Here is a 20,133-nt window from a genome sequence, read left to right as displayed (position 1 = left end):
CTGATCATGCATATGCTCTGTTTACTGTTCTAGCGGCTACTGCGAGGAGTTGCCACAACTCCACCGGGGTTCTGTTCATTAGTTAACTGCTGTCGGTTAACAAAACCGCGACTTTCAAGCTCGGTAGCTTTGACTGTCTGGCGATGGGATTTTAGCATTGCCTGCATGACTCTGCCACCGGTTTGCCTATTGCTTGCAGACAGCGGTGATGACTGATCGTCGGAGGAGAGAGCTGCTATCCTGAAATATCTGTGACGGTCCCCTAGCTGCGTTTGTCTGATGGTGCCGTCACGCTGACGCCTGGCGGATGAAAGAGAAAAATTTGCAATGGATCCTTATGGAACAGTGACCTTATGAAAGGGTGGCGGATCAGGCTAGTTGGTAAAGGTCGCTAAAACAACAACGAGAACGAAGAAACAGTGTATTGACGTATCTACGTAATCTTGCACACGTCTTCTTTTTTCCTTCAGCCCAAGCAGCTACACTTTGTTATCGCTCAGATGCAGACTTCAACTGTGTCATCGAAGCATTTTAGGACTATATAGCATTTTTGGTTTCAAGAAATAAGCATTTGGATGTTACGCTCGTCCCTGTATGTTTCATTTCCGTCCATGTTGTTTTAGCGCTTTCGAAAAATGCCAAACCTTCTGGCATAGTGTTCCCAAATGACTTGGTTGGTTTGGTCTGGTTTTGTGATGTTTACGGTCCAGCTACTCAGTGAAAGTTGCTTTACTGGACAATTATTTTATATATCATCTGTTGTCGCAAGATTGCTTCATTTAAGGAATGACTGTCGCTCCTATGACCTAATTAACATTGATTAGCGGCAGCAAAAGCTTGCGAGATGCGTGTTTTTAAAAAGCAGATGGTGGTACTGTTTGACTAAATATTAAGTTCACAATCAATTTATTTGACATCGTAGTCTTCAAGTTGGACATGCATGTTGCTTCATAATTACATAAATTTCAGGTGAATACTGCGTCGAACTAGTTTTTCTTCCCCAGACGGCATCTCGCAAATTTTTTTCGCAAAGAATATCAACCGCCTGTAGCACGGGTATTGAATTTTTCCTGTCCGTTCTCTACGGACAGCGTTCGGAACTCGATGAAATGCTGCCAAGGCGAAACATTTTCGGTTGGTGCTCGCAATTCAGAGGCAGCTCGGCTTCGCCTAATTGAAATAGCTGCAACTAAAATAGCGTACAGCAACAGGCACGCGCACCAGCGCTGTTTATCGCTTTATCTTTTATTAGCTATCTGTTTTCGGTTGTTATTCCCCTGGTAATTCCAACAACAAAACAAAGAACATTTTGAAAGCCGCCGCACTTCTTAGCAGCTTGGCTGCTGCCGGCAGAAATGAAACGATAATGGTGGGAAGGAAAGGAAGTGGCGAAAATAAGACAGTATAAGGGTAGGGTACAGCCGCCCTTATCTTTAACAATATAGCGCGAGCATCGACCAAACTGCTGGTCAGCGCCTTATAACGGCGATAAGCGTGCAACACGGCGAGAGTTCGTGCATGCGCAAAAATGTGGAACGTCGCAAACAGATATTGTGACAGGGCGTGTGTCTTTGTGATCCGAATAGCGTAGCAGAAGACGCTCTCTCTTCGTGCGCGTGCGCGAACTCTCGCTGTGTTGCACGCTTATCGCCGTTACAAGGCGCTGTGCAACAGTTTGGTCGACGCTCGTGCTATATTGTTGACAATCAGGGCGGCTGTACGTAAAAAAAGCATACAAAAATCATTGAGGGCACTTTAGACAACTGCAGTGTGATAAGGCGAAAGCCATTACAGCGCGGTGGATCGTAGCTCTTCACTAGGACACCTCACTCCTTTCACTCACATCTTCCTCCCTTTCTTTGCAGCGTGGTACATGCGCCCGCGGAGAATTGTGAGAGGTGGCTGCTCCTAGCCCTACGGAGCTGGGACTCGTAGGTCACTGCCGCTTCCGGCGGGGGCTAACCTGCCACCATATTCTTATCTGTTGTAGGCCGTCATTGCACCCGCAACCGTTTCGGTGGTGGATGGACGACGGCTATGCGACGCGCGTCTTTCTCTCAGTTTTCTTTTTCTTTCTTCTTTATTTTCTCTTGTTGCGGATGTAGGAAGAAGGAAAAGAAAATGCACGGTCCTGCTACTGGCTCTGTAGCTGAGTCACCTTCGTTGCCTAATTGATTGATTTATAGGATGGGAATGGTGCGGTAACTGTCTTACTTGTTTTCTGTGGACACCTCAACCGCGCCGTAAGGGAAGGGAAAAATGCCCACGTTTATGTTACTTCCTAATGCGAAATTTGAGCGCAGCAGCCCCGCCGGGGTGGTGCAGTGGTAAGACGCCCGACTACTATGCCGGAGTTCCCGGGTTCGAACCCGACCGCGGCGGCTGCGTTTCGATGGAGGCGAAACGAAGTGGCGTCCGTGTGCTGTGCGATGTCAGCGCACGTTAAAGATCCCCAGGTGGTCCAAAATTACTGCGTAGCCCTCCACTACGGCTTCTCTTTCTCTCTTTCCACTTTCATTCCCACCCTCCTCCCTTCCCTTACGGCGCGGTTCGGGTGTTCACAGAGCAAGTGTGACAGTTACTGCGCCTTTCCCTTCCTGTGAACCAATTATTATTATTATTATCATAAGCTGTTTCATCTTTTCGATAAATTGAGGCAAAACGAAGAGGCGTCCGTGTGCTGTTCAATGTCAGGGCCCGTTAAAGATCCCCAGGGGGTCGAAATTACTCCGTAGCCCTCCACTACGGCTCCCCTTTCTGTCTTTCCACTTTCACTCCCACCTTCCTCCCTTCCCTTAGGCGCGGTTCAGGTGTCCACAGAACAAATGTGACAAATACTGCGCCTTTCCTTTCCCGTGAACCAATAGAGAAAAAAAAGAGGCAAGGATTTCGAGCAAGGCACATAAGCACAATTACATACTTCCTTTTTTTTTTAATTTTTCACACGTATTCCTTCAAGAAACACTCCACTAACAGTTCTTGGCTGTCAAGAGAGCAATTGAGTTATCGGGAGGTTGCGGGAGGCAGCGCGTGGGTCCATAGGAACGTTGCGCAACGAACAGATAGCAGCGACTCGACTCGCTCACTCCGCTAGCGAGTGAAGCGAGCCTGGAAGCGAGTGAGAACGGGATGCACGCACTGTGATCCGCCGCTGTACGGTTGCTTTCTGCGGATTAAGGATGCGAGCGCTATTGTATCCCCCTCCGTACCGGTCGTCTCGGTGCGCCCGCATACTTGCGGAGCGGGTCGGCGTTTCCGCAACCGGAGAGCATCCTCGCCTCCACTCAGGAAGAGGGGGGGGGGGGGGGTCTCCTTTTTCTGCATGGCGGCGACGGTGTTCTACGCAGCACGTTGTGTTGACTAGCTAGCGACGTCAGTCAGTCGCTGCTAGCGCTGCCTCTGGCGACCCCCCCCCCCTTTTTTTTTCCTAATGTGCTCCGGTAGCTGCGCGCGCTCCTGCCCCCATCATTCGCCGCTGAGTGTACCCTCCCCCCTCCTCCTGCGAGGCTCCGGTGGCCAAAGCGCCGGCACGAACGAGGGGGCTGAAAGGGGGGCGGAACTGGTTACGAGGCCGACGCCGACGCCGCCACGAAACCCAGGAACGGCCGCCAAAGAGCTGCGTTCTAAAAGTAGTTTCCAAGTTTAAGGTACCAGTAGTTTTCTCTGCCCCCTGTAAACTGGCCGCGTTGTGTCCTCGTATAATATCAGAGAAACGGAAAGACTAGAACATGTGGAACAAGGCATGGGCATAAATACGTAGAGTGCAATGAAGAGGTTTTCTGTCAGGTTCCTCTCACTTGTGGTAAGACGTACGTTGGGAAAACGGGACGCTGTTTGAATGAAAGGTTAATGGAGCATGAACGTTCAATGAGCACTGGAGCGGGGTTTAATCTGCCGCTGCATTGCAAGGACTGTGATCTCCCCCAGTGCAAACCAATTTTAGAAAGGACGGTGGTTTTGGACCGAAGGCGCAAATATGTTGAAAGTGAACTAAATAGCTTTTTGGATTAGAAAAAAGGGCCAAAAGTGTGTAAGCGATGCCACCGTTTCCCTGTATAAGAGTGAGGAAAGTTTCTTTGGAAACATTGGGCTGAACAAAGAACACGAGTAAGAGTTGTGCTATTATATATTGTGTGTATTTAGATGACGAAACCGTTGGTGAATGCTTAAGCTGTTACACGTGCTTCTTCTGGTTTTTATGTTTTCGCGTGCTTTTTATTTGGTCTTCACTTCTCAACATATCACTGGGTCTCATCATCATAGAAGTTTTGTTTGCCTGACTTGTGGCTGCACAACGTACTTAGTGCTTAAACATTGAAGAAGATTATGGATATTACATGATTTGTCGGGTTTCGAGGTTGGTTTTTATACCTTTAAGTTCCGCTCTCCTCGTATTCATTCCAACATGTTACTTTGGCCCTTTACACCACGTGTCATTTTGTTTTTAAAGAGTCATCGGTGTTTTTATCGGTTTTAGTTACCCTTTGGCAAACGTGGATTTTATCGTTTATTGTTTTATTTTATGTTGCTTTGGACTTATACACTACGTGTCATTTTGTTTTTAAAGGGTAATCGGTGTTTGTTTGGTTTTAGGTCACCCTATGCTAAACATGGAATTTATTGTTAGATAATAATATTGCCTTCTGACATGTACGGAGCTTATAGGAGGTGTAACGATGTATGTAGATAATGTGTGTGAACTTCAATAAAAGAATAAGTTGCCAGTAGCGCGTTGTACTTTCTCCTCTCTTGTGTTTGTCTCCTTTGCGCCTAATTTTCTCCCGTACGATATATAGACAGTGAGGTTGTCTCCCTCGGGCGTGTCATTTCTATTGTGTTTTTTTGCGACTAAGTGTATCCAGCTTTTACAGAAGAGCGGAAAATAAAGTTTTATCGAATCTTTCCTTATCCAGCAAGTGGCAGTACGTGACAGTGCTAGTCACACGCGCGGCGTCGCCCTGGTCAATAAACGTTGAGAGCTTGAGGAGTGAGAAAAACTAAACCATCTTCCTTTGCAAGAATTAAAAAAACCAGCACACACGTACTGCCATATTGAAAGGATGTACAATCTTGCTGTATTTATTACTTGATGGCAGTCGATTCTCACACCCGCAGTTCACAGGTTAGCCATCAATTTGCTTTCGTTGTGCTTTTCATTTTCGCCGGTACTGCGTGTCTGAGATTATTCAGCGGTGCGATCGTTCAGCATTGTGGTATTTTGATAGGATATATCGAACATCACCCCCGCCCTCTGCCTAAATTGTAGTCGTCGAGTTCTTTGGCAATTCGCCTAAAGGAAAATAAAGCCTAGCCCTCTGCTGTACTGCTGCCTACAAGCATTTTTACTTACCGAAACTAAGCTTGCCACTTGGTTTTGCAGAGCAGATGAGCAGCTACGCAGGTTGACTTCAGTGATTACCCCAACTTTCAGCAGCCTTTCGAGCGTGTTAATTTAATATTTACATTCAGTGTGGCTGCGATGCATCAGTGGATTGTTTCTGACATCTGCCAAGAGCTGGATTACCTTTGAGGCGATGCACTTTTTCCTGTCCATTAATGCGGTCTTTTTTTCTTTTCTTGTGTTGTTGTCCCGCTATAGTTGTATAAACTGGCCAAGTAGGAGCCTGAAGTGGTAGAGGTAGCTTTTTGGCTGCCTCTTGTGAGTTCGCACCAAGCCCTCTTAGATTCACATGGAAACTAGGCTGAGAATAGCCAGCCTTATGATAGACGGCGAAAGCTGTCCAGCTATTCCTTCAGAAATAATATATTGAAACAAAGCAGCGGATCACGCAGTTTGCGTACACCGAGATGAAAGACACCTAGAAGGCGCGTTTGCCCAATGCCCTGCCCAATGTGACGCAGTGCGACTGAATGTTGTTGATTTAAATATTTCATCCCCAGCATCACGTCCATGTGCGCCGTTGGCTACGCTTAGTGCTCCCGCTCAGACACTCCCATCGAAAAAGATACAGAACAGCGTCCTAATTTATCACCACTTTGCAATCCAACGCTGCTTCTCCCAACGTTGTCACTGCTGCGCCCAAACTTGAGACAACGGCCTCTAACCGTGGAGAGATGAGTAAGCATTGGATAAGCTCACAGTGCCTAAAAGCTGGAAGCCAGAAAGTGCATGTAACCATACAGGATAAAAACGTACGTCACATAGCGGCAAGATGACTTATGTGTTTATTTTGTCTGCAGAGTGCGAAAACCGCGATGGTTTCTTTACGGCTTAGCCATTGCACCACGAAAACAACGTGATGAATAACGTTTGAACTGCCACTGCAACTTGGCGTATTTGCCCTGTGAGCGTCGGTTTCGGGGTGCTCGGAGATGACGCTGCGCTTCAGCTAGCTTCGGCTAGGTGCAAGCGCCCTCGTGCAAATAAAGCGACAGCGCCAACGCAACACTATTATTTCGGAAGCCAGTGCGGCTCCCTTCATCTATCATGGTCGAAGGAACTTATATCCTCACAGCAGGTACATGTGTGGAACGGCAGCGACCCCACTCGACCCGCAGCCGCTTGGCAGTTCTTGGTAGTGGGTTTCAGCATTGTGACAAAGGCTTTACCTCCTAATTCCTCGCAGTGTTCTTGGGACTCGAGTGAGATCGTCAAGTGCACATAAAGAACCGCTGCTCTTTACTCACCTTGATCAGTGTTTGTACGTTTCCTTTTGACACTACCTTTCATCTACATACACTTGGTGTAGTCATAAATGAAATCAAAGTTGATTTGTCTATTTGGTATGCAACATATTGTTTTACATGTATTCAATTTCGATGCCCTTGAGCCATTGCTTTTGCCATAAAGCTCATCGCCCACTTTCCGCTTAGGTTTCACCCTGGGAATTGTACGCCATAGGACACCTTTTTTTATTTTCTCTGGTTCACTTCTTAACATTCCGGCTGTACATGACGCAGTCACCTCTGAAAAAGGAGCCAGCTTCCCATAAATTGTTACAACATTCTCACTTCTCTCTTGGATACTTAGGGAAGGAGCCCTCCTTAGCCCCACCACATTGTCTTATTTAAGGCGCCAGTAGGTTATCCATCCGGTAGCTTGATCTCAAAAAAGCATGGTTCCCTGAATTCACAATATGTTACACCAAGCCACGAGCCTACAAATGAGAGCACGTACGTCTACGCTAAACCCTCAACGTGACATTGTATGTGTTTGGTAGGCGCTGTCGGTGAACGCGCTACTCTCAGCTGACGTATTAGCCAGTGCCAAAGTATGCCGATATAATTCACGGATCATTGGCGAGGAGAGACTAAATGAAAGAATAAATGTTGGGCGACGTTGCTGGTTCACAGTTGCTGGTTTATCGTTCGGCTACCAGTAGCATTACCCTAAATGCTTTGAACATACTTTTATTTATAATTTTCAATTCTGTTCATAGCAACTGGGCTCCCTGACACTGGTTGCTCATTGGACCTTTATTTGACTGTGACATGTTTTCCAACTTGTGGCCACCGACAGCTCGATATGAAATTACCGTTCACTTTTGTTTTATATGTGTTAAGGCTGCGTCATCATCATCATCATCACCAGCCTGATTATACCCACTGCAGGGCGAAGGCCTCTCCCATATTTCTCCACTTAACCCGGTTCTGTGCTAGCTGCATCCACTTGACCCCTGCGAACTTCTTAATCTCATCCGCCCACCTAACTTTCTGCCGCCCCCTGCTACGCTTTCCTTCCCTTGGAATCCAGTTTGTTACCCTCAGCGACCATCGGTTATCCTCTCTTCGCACTACATGTCCTGCCCAAGTCCATTTCTTCTTCTTAATTTCTACTAGAATGTCGGTAACTTGAGTTATTTCTCTGACCCACTCTGCACGCTTTCTATCTCTTAATGTTACCCCTACCATTTTTCGTTCCATAGCCCTCTGGGTTGTCCTCAACTTAAGTAGAACTCTCTTGGTTAGCCTCCACGTTTCAGCCCCATAGGTGAGTACAGGCAAGATGCAACTGTTGTATACTTTCCTCTTGAGCGATACTGGTAAGCTGCTAGTCATAATCTGCGAGTGCTTGCCAAATGCGGCCCATCCCAATCGTATTCTTCTTGTTATAGGCTGCGTAAATCAGGTTAAATCGAGGGTATCTACTGAGAGACAGGAACAGGGGCCTGCACATTCTTAATGGGTGTCGTGGAGCGCGCCCCGCCGGTGTGTATGTCGCCGAGGCACCGGGATCCCTGAGAGCCCTTAATACAGGCAGCACTCTACTTCCGGTCTCTTCAGACAGGCTCCACGAGCCTTATCCAGACAGGGTGAAAGTCGGCAACCGGTTTTTTATGTCTCGATCTCGGCTATTCACATGTCTCCCTACTGTAATCTTAGGTTTCTCGCATAAGCTGAAGCGTCTTGCCGAAGTGCAGCATCAAACTATATTCTTACCGAGAAATGGGAAGGAGTACATGATGTCAACGTCAATATTCTTTCCGGTCATATTGCTTTCGCATATAACAGGGTTGCTTCATAGAAACCAATGCATCCAAGGATTCTCTCTCGGGCCGCTTCTGGGTTCGAGCTGTTAAGTCTGGCAGACCTCACTCAGCTAGCCTTCTAAGGCAGATTTAAATTTTCCTTTCAAGCACGGGACATGTATTCAATGCTTTATTCGCTACTGTTGGGATGATTATCGATTCTTTGAATATTATATAGGAATGTCTTTCACAATAAATGTTTTCCAAACTTGATATTCATATAGGAGAATCCACCTCTTTCCACGGCTGTTTCTAACATGCAGAGTTCCTTTATGGCGACGCTTTAAAATAACTTAAATATTCTCAGGGGACAGCAGCCCCTCTGCTAAGCCTTTCGTTGATAAGCAATGCAATAATTAGAGCACTTTAGCTACAGAAGTGATGCTCCAATTTGCTTCTTAATTCACACCATGTTAAGAAAGTTTGGCATTATTAGTCGATTCCAAGCGGACCATGATGTGTTTTTACATAATGTTGGTTGGAACACTTTCTAGCATCAATATGCAGTGATGGAACGCAGTTTCTTCCCACTGAGGCTTAACAAACCTGCAGATATTCTGTCACCACAGCTCTAGCCAACAAATGCACACTTCTAAGGAGTGTTACTCTTGAATCAGCAGGACACGTCTAGGCCAAATACATATCGGCTGGCTTTCAAAAAGAAACACGTCACATGTGAGGCTTATAATAAAACGCCCCATGAACACAGCTGTTTGCAAATATTAATTTAATTTCTGTGCTACATGTCTACGAGTTTTCCTTTAAAATTAAGGACGTAACCAATGAGCAAAAACTAATTCACTCTTTCTCGTGTTTTGCATTTTGAAATAACGTTTAGATGTTATTCACTATTTAAAATAACATCTCGGCTCTCTGATTTTCGCTCGAATATATATAGGCTTTCTGCAGAGTAGAGCCATCCCATTCCGATATAAATAAATAAGGTGGAGGCAGCTCTAAGTACAGACGGCGTAGCCGAGAGTTGTCATATAACATTCTCATGTAAGACCGAAGTGGATCTTTCGCAAGGTTTTGTCCGTGCTCCGAATAGAAGTATTTTTAATAATATTGTTACGCCGAGTAGCGGCGCACTGAGAAGCAGCAGAAGAAGAAGCGGAGGAAGCGAGGAGCGCGCAGGCTGATCCGGGTTTTTCTGAGCCGTGTGCGCCCGTCCTTCATACGAAGTTCACCTGTATTGAAACCATTACAATTGGTGCTAGGCGCTGTGTAAAAACGTTCTGGAGCCGCCAGTACCTCGTCGCAGCCGTCGTGTAGTAGGTTTGCAACCTTTATCTCCTCAACAGTACCTTTCAATGGCTGCCACCCGCACGACGGAGACTCATGAACAGCGACCTGAAGAGACGACGGCCTTTCCCCACCTACGAGAGCCGCGTACGTTCCACGGTGAGCCCGAAGATGACGTTGAGGAATGGCTCCGACATTACGAAAGATGCAGCAAGTACAACCGATGGAACTCAATCGCACGTCTGTAAAATGTGTTTTCTTCCCCTCTGGCACGGCTCTGACTTGGTTTAATACTTGGTTTGATAACCACAAAGAAATCCTGACGACCTGCAACCGATTTGTTGAAGAACCGATTTGTTGGAGATTGTTCTTTGGGGATAACCTTGCGAAGCAGGAACGCGCCGAGCATTAGCTTTGCCAGAGAGCCCAGCTGCCCGGTGAGACTTGCACATGTTATATCCAAGAAATATTGTAACTTTGTCGCATTGTAGACCGGCAGATGTAAGAAGAAGACAAGGTAGGGAATCTTCTCAAGGGGATTGCTGAGGATGTGTACAACATCCTTATTTCGCGGGACACCCTTGCCACAGTTGCAGATGTCATCAAGCAGTGCAGGTAATTTCAGGCGTTAAAGGCACGTCGGATAGCTCCCAAATTTGGCCGTCTTTCAAATGTGACAACTGTTGCCGGTATCGACATTCCGGAGGCTGAAGACATCGCTTCTATGGTCAGGAGGATTATACGCGAGGAGCTGGATATTCAGCGGCAACGTATAAATTTCGATGTACCCTACCACCCGACATCGAGGTGCGTATCACCATGGGAACGCACGCCATGGGTTGCCCAAAATAACGGCGAACCATTTTACAATAATGGGTTGGAGCGCACCCTGCAACCAACATCGCACCCTTATTTCCAGCAGCATCCAGCCCATCCCGATGAAGTGCCTCGTGGTGCTCCTCGTCGCGCTTCTGTCGCCCCATCTCTGACTCCAAGGAAACCTGAAGTGAACTACCAGAGCCGCCAGCCACCCGTATGTTACGGCTGTGGGGGCAGCGGACATATCTTCCGCTTTTGCCCGCGTCGTCAAATTACCCGACCCCCTGTCCAACGAGCACCGCGCTTCACGAATGGTGCCCAGTGGGAGCAGCAGTCACCCGCTACCTTCTATCGGCACTCTTCCCCTGAACTCCACGCACGGAATGACTCCCCTGTGTCCGATCGCAGCATCACTCCCCCACCGCAGCGACAACCCCGTTCGCCATCCCCACGTCGCCGCTTTGTTTCTCCACTGCTGTGAAGCTATGTGGTGCGACCGATGGAGGTAAGGTCGCCGGACGGTCAATTTCACACATACCTCCACCTATCGTCATGCTAAAGAACATAGTGTCAGTGTGTGTAGACAATGTTAAAACGGATGCTTTTGTTGACACAGGTGCCGTTGTGTCAGTTATGAGTATTTCATTTAAGAACCACTTTGGACAAAAAGTTATGTTTCTGTGGGACAAAAACACTACGTTTTGTGGAGTTGAGAGTGAAACTTTAGTTCCGGTTGGCCTGTGCTCAGTTTCAGTTGTAATTGGTTACGAGTGCTATAGGGCAGAATTCGTTGTATTTAGATGTGCCATGCATGACGTTATCTTGGGTGTTGACTTCTTGTGCGAGTGTGGTGCGACTTTAGACTTTAGTGCCGGTGAAATTTGTTTGCAGCCGAACATTATCCCCGCATTAGTAGATAACGTCTCAGAGTCATCAACCAGTTCTTGCCTTGAAGGAAGATGTGCCGCTACCTGCGATGGCGGCGACATTTGTCCCCGTGAAGTCATCTGAATCCTTCATGGGTAAACATTAAATTGTCGTCGAGCCGGATGTCTCGAATGGAGCGAAAAAAAAAAATATTTTGGTGCCACGCTCCGTTGTGGAGGCGGAGAATGGTCGCCCGTACCTCTGGGCTGTGAACGTGTCAGAAGAGCTGGTTTGACACTCGCGAGATTTGACAATTATGTGACTCATACCATTGGAATTATTTCCGATTGCAGGGGAGCCGCGAAAGACAAGTCTGAATATTTTGCTGAGTTTGAGGGCATGATCATCAAACCGCTCCCATCTAGTGAACGTCGTATTCTGCAAGAAATTTTGACAACTCATGCCCAAGTGTTCGACTTTGCCTCAAACGGATCTGGAAGCCATTTCCCAGCTTCTCGGCTGCAGCACAAAATTAACATAGGAAGCGCACCCCAAATTCGCCAAAAACCTTACAGAGTCTCCCCAACAGAGCGCAAGATAATTCAAAAACAGGTGAACGAAATACTACACAATGTAATCATCCGAGAATCTTCCAGTCCGTGGGCCGCACCTGTGATCCTGGTGCGAAAAAAAGACCATTCTTGGCGATTTTATTTAGACTACCGTCGTTTGAATGCGGTAGCAAAGAAAGACGTATACCCGTTACCTCGCATTGATGACGCTGCCGACTGTCTGCATTCGGCATCATATTTCTCCTCTGTTGATTTGCGATCTGGCTATTGGCAAATTCCTCTACATCCATCCGACCATGAGAAGCTTGGTTTTGTAACACCAGATGGTTTATACGAATTTAATCTAATGCCCTTTGCAACGCTCCCGCGACGTTCGAGCGATTTATGGGCACTATCATTCGTGCCTCAAATGGGAAATATTCATGTGTTACTTTGATTATGTTATCATTTTCGGACTTTCCAAGAGCACAGTCAGAGGCTCCATAAAGTTCTTGAATGCATTGGCAAAGCGGGCCTCATTTTGAATTCGAAGAAGTGCCATTTTGGAGAGCGACAAACTTTATTTCTTGGGTTCCTCGTCAACGAGGATGGTATTAGGCCGGATCCACAGAAGATTGCTGCAGTACACGACTTCGAATCTCCATGCACCCTGAAAAATCTTCGGAGCTTTCTTGGCCTCTCTTCTTATTTTCGTCGCTTCAATGCTGGTTTTGCGCAACTTGCCCACCCCCTTACTTCTCTACTGCACAGGGATTCGCAATTTGTGTGGACCCCAGAGTGCGAATCCTCTTTTAATCTGCTCAAGTCTTCTCTAACTTCAGCACCACTGCTGCGCCACTTCGACCCTTCTGCTGTGACGGAGGTCCACACTGACGCCAGTGGCGTCGGTCTTGAGGCGGTGCTTGTGCAGCTGCATAGTGGGGCTGAACACGTTGTTGCATATGCCAGCCGCACGTTGACAAAATGTGAACAGAACTACAGTTACCGAATTGGAGTGCCTCTCAGTTGTGTTCGCTGTGCACAAGTTCCGACCATACCTATATTGCCACGTCTCGATAGAACGCCAAGGAGGACCCAAAGATAGGACGGGTTTAATAATCAACCTGGACGAGTCTTGCGCTCCAACTTCCTTCTCTTCCAGGCTCGCGCTTGTGGTGCCAGTCATCATCTTTGGCGTCGTCTTCTAGGCGGCATTTGCCCCCCTCCTCAAGAAGCATCTTTCCGATGAGCATAAAAGGGAGTAGGAGGTGAAGGTAAGTCCGAGTTGTACGGCTTCATGCGTACAACGTGTACGACGTCGGCTTGTTGCTGGCGTCGCTTTGAGGTCGACACCCCGTCTGGCACCACCTCATAAGTGACGTCGGTTAAACGTCGCTGAACAACATATGGCCCGAAATAACGCCGCAATAGTTTTTCGGAGAGTCCACGGCGGCGAATAGGCGTCCAGACCCACTTTTGTCGCCAGGTTCGTACATGACATGTCGGCGTCTATGATTGTAGCGTCGTGCATCATGCTCTTGCTGATTCTTGATCCGCACACGCGCTAGTTGGCGGGCTTCTTCGGCACGCTGAGCGATTTCCTCGGCGTCCTGATCGAGATCGTCGGAGTCGGCATTCGAGAGCAAAATTGCATCCAGCATAGTTGTTACTGGTCGCCCGTGAAGGAGGCTGAATGGTGTCATACGAGTGGTGTCTTGGCGTGCCGTATTGTAGGCGAACGTGACGTAGGGAAGAATTTCATCCCAATTCTTGTGGTTCACGTCAACGTACATGCAAAGCATGTCTGCGATGGTTTTATTGAGGCGTTCCGTCAACCCATTGGCTTGGGGGTGATAGGCTGTAGTTTTACGGTGACTGGTTCCACTGAGGCGGTGAACGGTCTCCAAAAGTTCGGCCGTAAATGCAGTTCCTCGGTCAGTTATAATGAGCGCCGGAGCGCCATGCCTCAGGACAATGTTCTCCACGAAGAACCGAGGTGCTTCGGCGGCGGTACCCCTTGGCAGAGCCTTGGTCTCCGCGTAGCGGGTTAGATAATCGGTGGCGACAATTATCCATTTATTTCCGGCTGTCGACGTCGGAAATGGTCCCAGGAGGGCCATGCCGATTTGCTTAAAAGGTGTTGTTGGCACTTGAATAGGATGGAGTAGGCCAGCTGGTTTTACAGGGGGTGACTTACGGCGCTGGCAGTCTATGCACGTACGTACATAGTGTTTCACTGTCGCAGGCAGTTTTGGCCAGTAGTATCCGTGCTGGACTCTAGCCAACGTGCGGGTGTAGCCTAGGTGACCGGCGGTTGGCTCGTCGTGACACGCTTGCAAAACTTCACTGCGGAGAGCAGATGGGACGACGAGTAGATGACTGTTTCCCCCAGGGCGGAAGTTCTTCTTGTAAAGTACGTTGTTGCGAATAAAGAATGAAGAGATTACTCGGGTGAAAGTCTTAGGCACAACGGTAGTTCGTTTTTCTAAGAAATCAATAAGAGGGACCAATTCCTGGTCTTCTCGCTGCTGTTGGGAAAGCGTTGCGTCATCTATGACACCTAAAAAACGCAGTGTCTTCATCGGTCATAGTGGAAGGTTCGGCCGGCGCTCGCGAAAGGCAATCAGCATCCTTGTGCTTTTTTCCAGATTTGTAAATAACTGCCATGTCGAATTCTTGTAATCGAAGGCTCCAACGCGCGAGTCTCCCTGAAGGGTCCTTTAAATTCGTCAGCCAACAGAGCGAGTGATGGTCGCTAACGACTTGAAAGGGGCGAGCGTACAAATAAGGGCGGAACTTCATAACCGCCCATACCACTGCAAGGCATTCTTTTTCGGTTGCCGAGTAGTTCGCTTCTGCTTTAGATAGGGTCCTGCTGGCGTAAGCAATTACTTTTTCCACACCATCCTGGCGCTTTGCGAGCACAGCACCTAAGCCCACGTTGCTGGCATCCGTATGAAGCAGTGTAGGGGCGTCGTCATCAAAGTGCGCCAGGACAGGTGGTGTCTGTAAACGCCTCCGCAGCTCATTAAACGCTTGTTCCTGTTCTTCACCCCAGTGAAAGACAGCGTTGTCACGCGTCAGCGAAGGTAATGGCCAGGCAATTCGTGAGAAACTAACAATAAACCGGCGGTAATAGGCGCAAAGACCCAGGAAACGCCGCAATGTCTTTTTGTCCGTAGGTGTCGGGAACTTGGCGACTGCGGAAAGCTTTTCAGGATCAGGCCGGCCACCTTCTTGGCTAACAACGTGACCTAAGAATTGCAGCTCCTCGTACCCGAAGTGGCACTTCTCGGGTTTTAGTGTGAGGCCCGCAGATCGTATGGCCTGAAATACAGCTAGCAGACGGCGTAGATGCTCTTCAAATGTGGCCGAAAACATAATCACGTCGTCAAGATACACCAGACATGTTTGCCACTTAAGTCCCGAGAGCACAGTATCCATCAACCTCTGAAATGTTTCTGGTGCTGAGCGTAAACCGAGCGGAAGGACCTTAAACTCGTACAATTCGTCGGGAATGACGAATGCTGTCTTCTCCCGATCTCTCTCGTCTACTTCTATCTGCCAATATCCACTTTTCAGGTCCATTGATGAGAAGTAACGTGCGTTTCGTAGGCGATCAAGGGAATCGTCGATGCGAGGAAGAGGGTACACGTCTTTTTTAGTTACTTGGTTGAGCTTGCGGTAATCTATGCAAAATCGTAAGCTGCCGTCCTTCTTTTTAACAAGTACCACGGGGGAAGCCCAGGGGCTCTGTGACGGCTGGATGACGTCGTCTCTAAGCATTTCGGCCACCTGGCGCTGAATGGCTGCACGTTCTTTCGGAGCTACACGGTAAGGATTTTGTCTAATCGGGCGATTCGAGTCATCCGTGATGATTCGATGTTTTGTCAAAGGCGTTTGGCCGATCCGCGATTCGGAAGCAAAGCAGTCTCGAAATTGATCTATGAGATCCAAAAGACGGTCCCGTTCTGAAGAAGACAAATTTGGACTCACATCGACGATGGTTACGGGCGTCTTGCACATTGATCCTTCCTGTTGCAGTGAGAAGCAGTGCTGCGCATTTGGGAGGCTGTCGAAAAAAGCCACAGTTGTGCCTTTCGGAATTTGCTGACGCTCGTCGCTGAAGTTTGTCAGCAGCACTTCGGTCTGTCCATTGGTCAAGTTGACTAGCCCTCGAGCTATAAAAACACCTCGGCTTAGTACCAGGGCGACTGCCCTTTCGGCGATACCATCGCCGGTATGCGCCATGTCGCACTTCACTTCAACAAGAGAGCATGATCGCGGAGGTAATGTCACTGTCTCATTGGCGACGCGTAAGGGCATCAGTGGTACTTCCGCATAACCAAGGTCTTCATGATTGTTGGGGAAGGCAGCGACGCTGTCACGAATGCTGATTACAGCCCCATGAAGACGCAGAAAGTCCATTCCCAAGATGAAATCTTTGCAATAGTCAGGGAGAATAACGAAGCTGCCAACAAACACCGCGTTTCCTATTCCTATCCGGGCAGTGTATTTCCCTGTCGGTGCCAGTAGCTGGCGCCCAGCACTTCTTATTACTGGCCCAGTCCATTCGGTTTTTAATTTACGCAGCATGTCAGCCAGTTTCTGGCTAATAATTGAAAAATCCGCCCCGGTATCCACCAGAGCGTGTACCTCCAGCCCATCAATGGAAACGGCGAGGTCAGCGCTAACAACGTTATCTGTGTGGCTCGTCTCTTTCGGCATTTTCGGCGAAGTGCGGCAAGGTCAGCAGTGTCAGCTTCTTCGTCGGGGCTGCTCATCTGGTGCGGCATTTTATGTGGTAAGGTAGGCGGCATTTTCGGCGGTAGTGCGGCAATGTGAATACTAACGGCAGCGTCAGAAGCACGGGCTGTCGGCAGTTGCGGTGGTGGTAAGGGTTTTGACACATTTAGACTGTGTGCTACCTCCCCTCGCGAGGTTGCGGCTGTTAGTTTCCCCGATGAGGGCTAGGGGACCGCTGTCCGCCAACGTCAGCATTGCCACGACGCATCGGCGGAGAATAACGCTGTGGCGATGGGGAGGAGCGGCGGCGGAAGCCCGGGGCAATATGGAAGCTTCTTCACCATAGTTACTGACCACCATTCGCTATGTTGGCTCATCGGAGTTCGCGATCCATCTGGTTGTCTGGCGCGCTGGGCATTATGCCTACAAGAATACAGCTTTGGTGTCGCGTACAAGAGTGGACGACATCACAGTGATGCAGACTGCTTGTCACGGCATCCATTGCCGACTTCCGTTAACGATGAAGACTGCTTCAATGGGGGTTTAGCCTCAATCGCGTCGACGTTTCCTAGTATGGTGATTTGTCGACGAGAACAACGCAACGACCGGTCACAACAGCCTCTTATACAAGAGGATAAGGAAGAGCAGAGTCAACGCAGTATACTATCGAAGATGGTATTTTGTTCCAGAACTACTCAGTTGAGGGTGCTGCCCTCCTTTTGGTCGTCCCAAAAAGTCTCCGTGCACAAGTTTTGCATGCTATGCACGATGATATTACCTCTGGACATCAAGGCTTCTATCGTACCCTGCAAAGCATTCGTCAGCGTTTTTATTGGCCACAAATTTATAAGACCACCAAGCAATACGTTGCGACATGTGAAAAATGCCAACGATTTTAAGGCACGCACCACCACGTTGGCCGGACCTTTACAACCAGTTGAGCCACCTACCTCACCTTTTGAAAAGATTGCAATTGACCTGCTCGGTCCTTTTTCAAAAACGTTAGAGGGCTGCTGCTGGGTTATCGTCTGCGTTGACTATCTTACCAGATACGCGGAGACCTCTGCTCTCGCTGCCGCAAAGGCTGATGATGTTTCGTCGTTTTTTTGCATTCCGTTATTCTTCGCCATGGCGCACCCCATGTTATTATAAGTGATCGTGGTCGACTATTCACTGCTGATGTCGTGGAAGAAATGCTCCGACTTTGTGGTTCACACTACCGACACTCGACACCTTTATCATCCGCAGACAAACGGTCTCACCGAGCGCACCAACCGCACCTTGACAATCATGCTGTCCATGTGGGTCTCGTCTTACCATCGCAACTGGGATTTAGTGCTACCGTATGTGACTTGCGCTTATAACACTACAAATCATGAAGTTACCGGCTATTCTCCTTTCTATTCACTCTATGCAAAAACTCCCCACGTTTTCTTAGACACCATCTTGCCAATTTCCCCCAACGACGATTCGTCTATTTCCCAGATACTATGCCGTTCCGAAGAAGCCGATCGTATAGCCCGCTTACGCACACTGGCTCCTCAAAGCCGCTCGAAAGACCACTACGATCTGCATCATCGTGCAGTTGCTTTCTCTCCTGGAGATTACGTCTGGCTTTGGACGCCTATTTGCAAGCGAGGATTATATGCGAAGTTTCTCTGCAAGTACGATGGTCCTTTCTTTGTGTTGGACCAACTGAATGGCGTGAAGTACGTTATTGCCAAAGTCACGACGGATAACCGCCGATCTCGCAAGACACAAGTTGCTCACGTGGCTCGCATGAAGCGCTGCCATCTTCGATCTACCTAATTTTCTCGACGACGAGAATCGTTTGCCCGGGGGGGAATTGTTACGCCGCGTAGCGGCGCACTGAGAAGCAGCAGAAGCAGCAGAAGAAGAAGCGGAGGAAGCGAGGCGCGCGCAGACTGATACGGGTTTTTCTGAGCCGTGTGCGTCTGTCCTTCATACGAAGTTCACCTATATTAAAACCATTTCATCCGTTACAATATAGTGTGTGACAAATAGCATTAGAACCGGCAACTATAGAGACTACGTAGTTATACATATGGTTTGAATAGAAAACACATCTCGGTGCTCTTATTACACATATGTTAGGCGATATATATAGACCACAACTCACAGGCAAGAGTTGACGAGCAGAACTAGAGTCTTATAAACTTTTTCTCTCTTTCTCCTCCATTCGACTGTACTGCTTATTATCTAAAAAACTTATTTATGTATGCGTGAGGTAAATGTTAAGAAGAGTGGAAGGCTAACTCAGAAAAGCGGCTTCATGAGCTTGGTAAATGGAGCTATAAATGCCTGGACTTGCGACAGAAAAATGTGCAACGTACAGCCCTTGTCAAAATTGCAAAGTCCAGGCGGTTTGTTTCTGGGCCGCGTAGTGAGGCTGATACAGCATTAGTGGAGATCTTTTTCATTGGAGAGAGTAGGGCAAATAATCGCCTCACCATAAAGAGATTCGGAAACTGAAAATTCAATACAATCTGCACGAAGTGGCACAAAAGCAGATACCCCGGACTCTTCACTTTTGACAAAGACTATCTGAACTATGCATTTACCTCCATCATAATAAATAGGGTTATATACTATTCAAGAGACACGGAAAACAAATATGTTTTTGACCTCAACGTTCCAGTTGCTCCTTCAGAGGACAATGGAAAACAGCGTTAGAAAAGACGCTAAGAATGCCTTTTTTTGATTGGCAACAATGACTTAAAGCATGCATTGCATCCACTGGACTATCTCCATATGAAAATAAAAGAATTGTTCCTATTTAGTCGGTAGTACACGGTGAAATAAAGGTGTTCAAGGCTTGGCACACACGTACAGTATGTATCCCTTGTGATGTAAAAAGAGCTGTCTACACAAAAACTGCGCGGTTGAGACCACACGATCAAAAATACAATCAGCATAATTTTATTTGTGCTTGTACTTCGGCTTTGCGCCTACGGTGATGACATAGGGATGCTGTCCAGAAACGCACACGCCACTCTTGCAGTGGCCGAATTGATATGATTCCAGACAGTTGAGCCATCCGTTTTTTAGCAGCTTGTATTCAAACTAAAAGGAAAGTGGGTCAATGTCAGATAAAACGTGTAGTGCAAGGTATCACAGCAGAGACCAATAGAAATATTCACTAACATAAAAGACCATATTTGAAACATTCTTCTTAGAAACTGAAAGAGACTGCAAATGGAACTAAATTCATTGAACATTTCAGTCTACCCTATCTCTAAATATTGTGTTATACTGTGAACCATGAATATCTCGGAATGATAAGCCTATTGTGGCACGCTGTTTTCTCTCCGCGAAACGTTGTAAACAAAACTCTGAAACAGGAAATCAGAGCCGAGCCTAGTACTATGTATGTCTCAAAATATTGTACGTACTGT

At 47.7% G+C, this 20,133-nt stretch overlaps 1 protein-coding gene across 1 annotated transcript in view; it reads right to left on the bottom strand.

Moving 5' to 3' along the window:
• Positions 1–19,653: 19,653 nt before the first annotated feature.
• Positions 19,654–20,133, bottom strand: part of LOC146195481 (uncharacterized) — a 37,689-nt gene continuing 37,209 nt past the window's right edge. The window contains exon 11 of the mRNA XM_084596812.1: positions 19,654–19,801. Coding sequence (XP_084452938.1) covers positions 19,658–19,801 — 144 coding nt within the window. The 3' untranslated portion in view covers positions 19,654–19,657. The remainder of the gene's footprint in view (positions 19,802–20,133) is intronic.

The sequence above is a fragment of the Amblyomma maculatum genome, chromosome 3 (assembly GCF_055883805.1).
Source record: "Amblyomma maculatum isolate TAMU_Amacu chromosome 3, ASM5588380v1, whole genome shotgun sequence".
Lineage (NCBI taxonomy): Eukaryota > Metazoa > Arthropoda > Arachnida > Ixodida > Ixodidae > Amblyomma > Amblyomma maculatum.
Note: the sequence above shows the minus strand (reverse complement) of the source record. Positions and strands in the feature narration are given on the sequence as shown.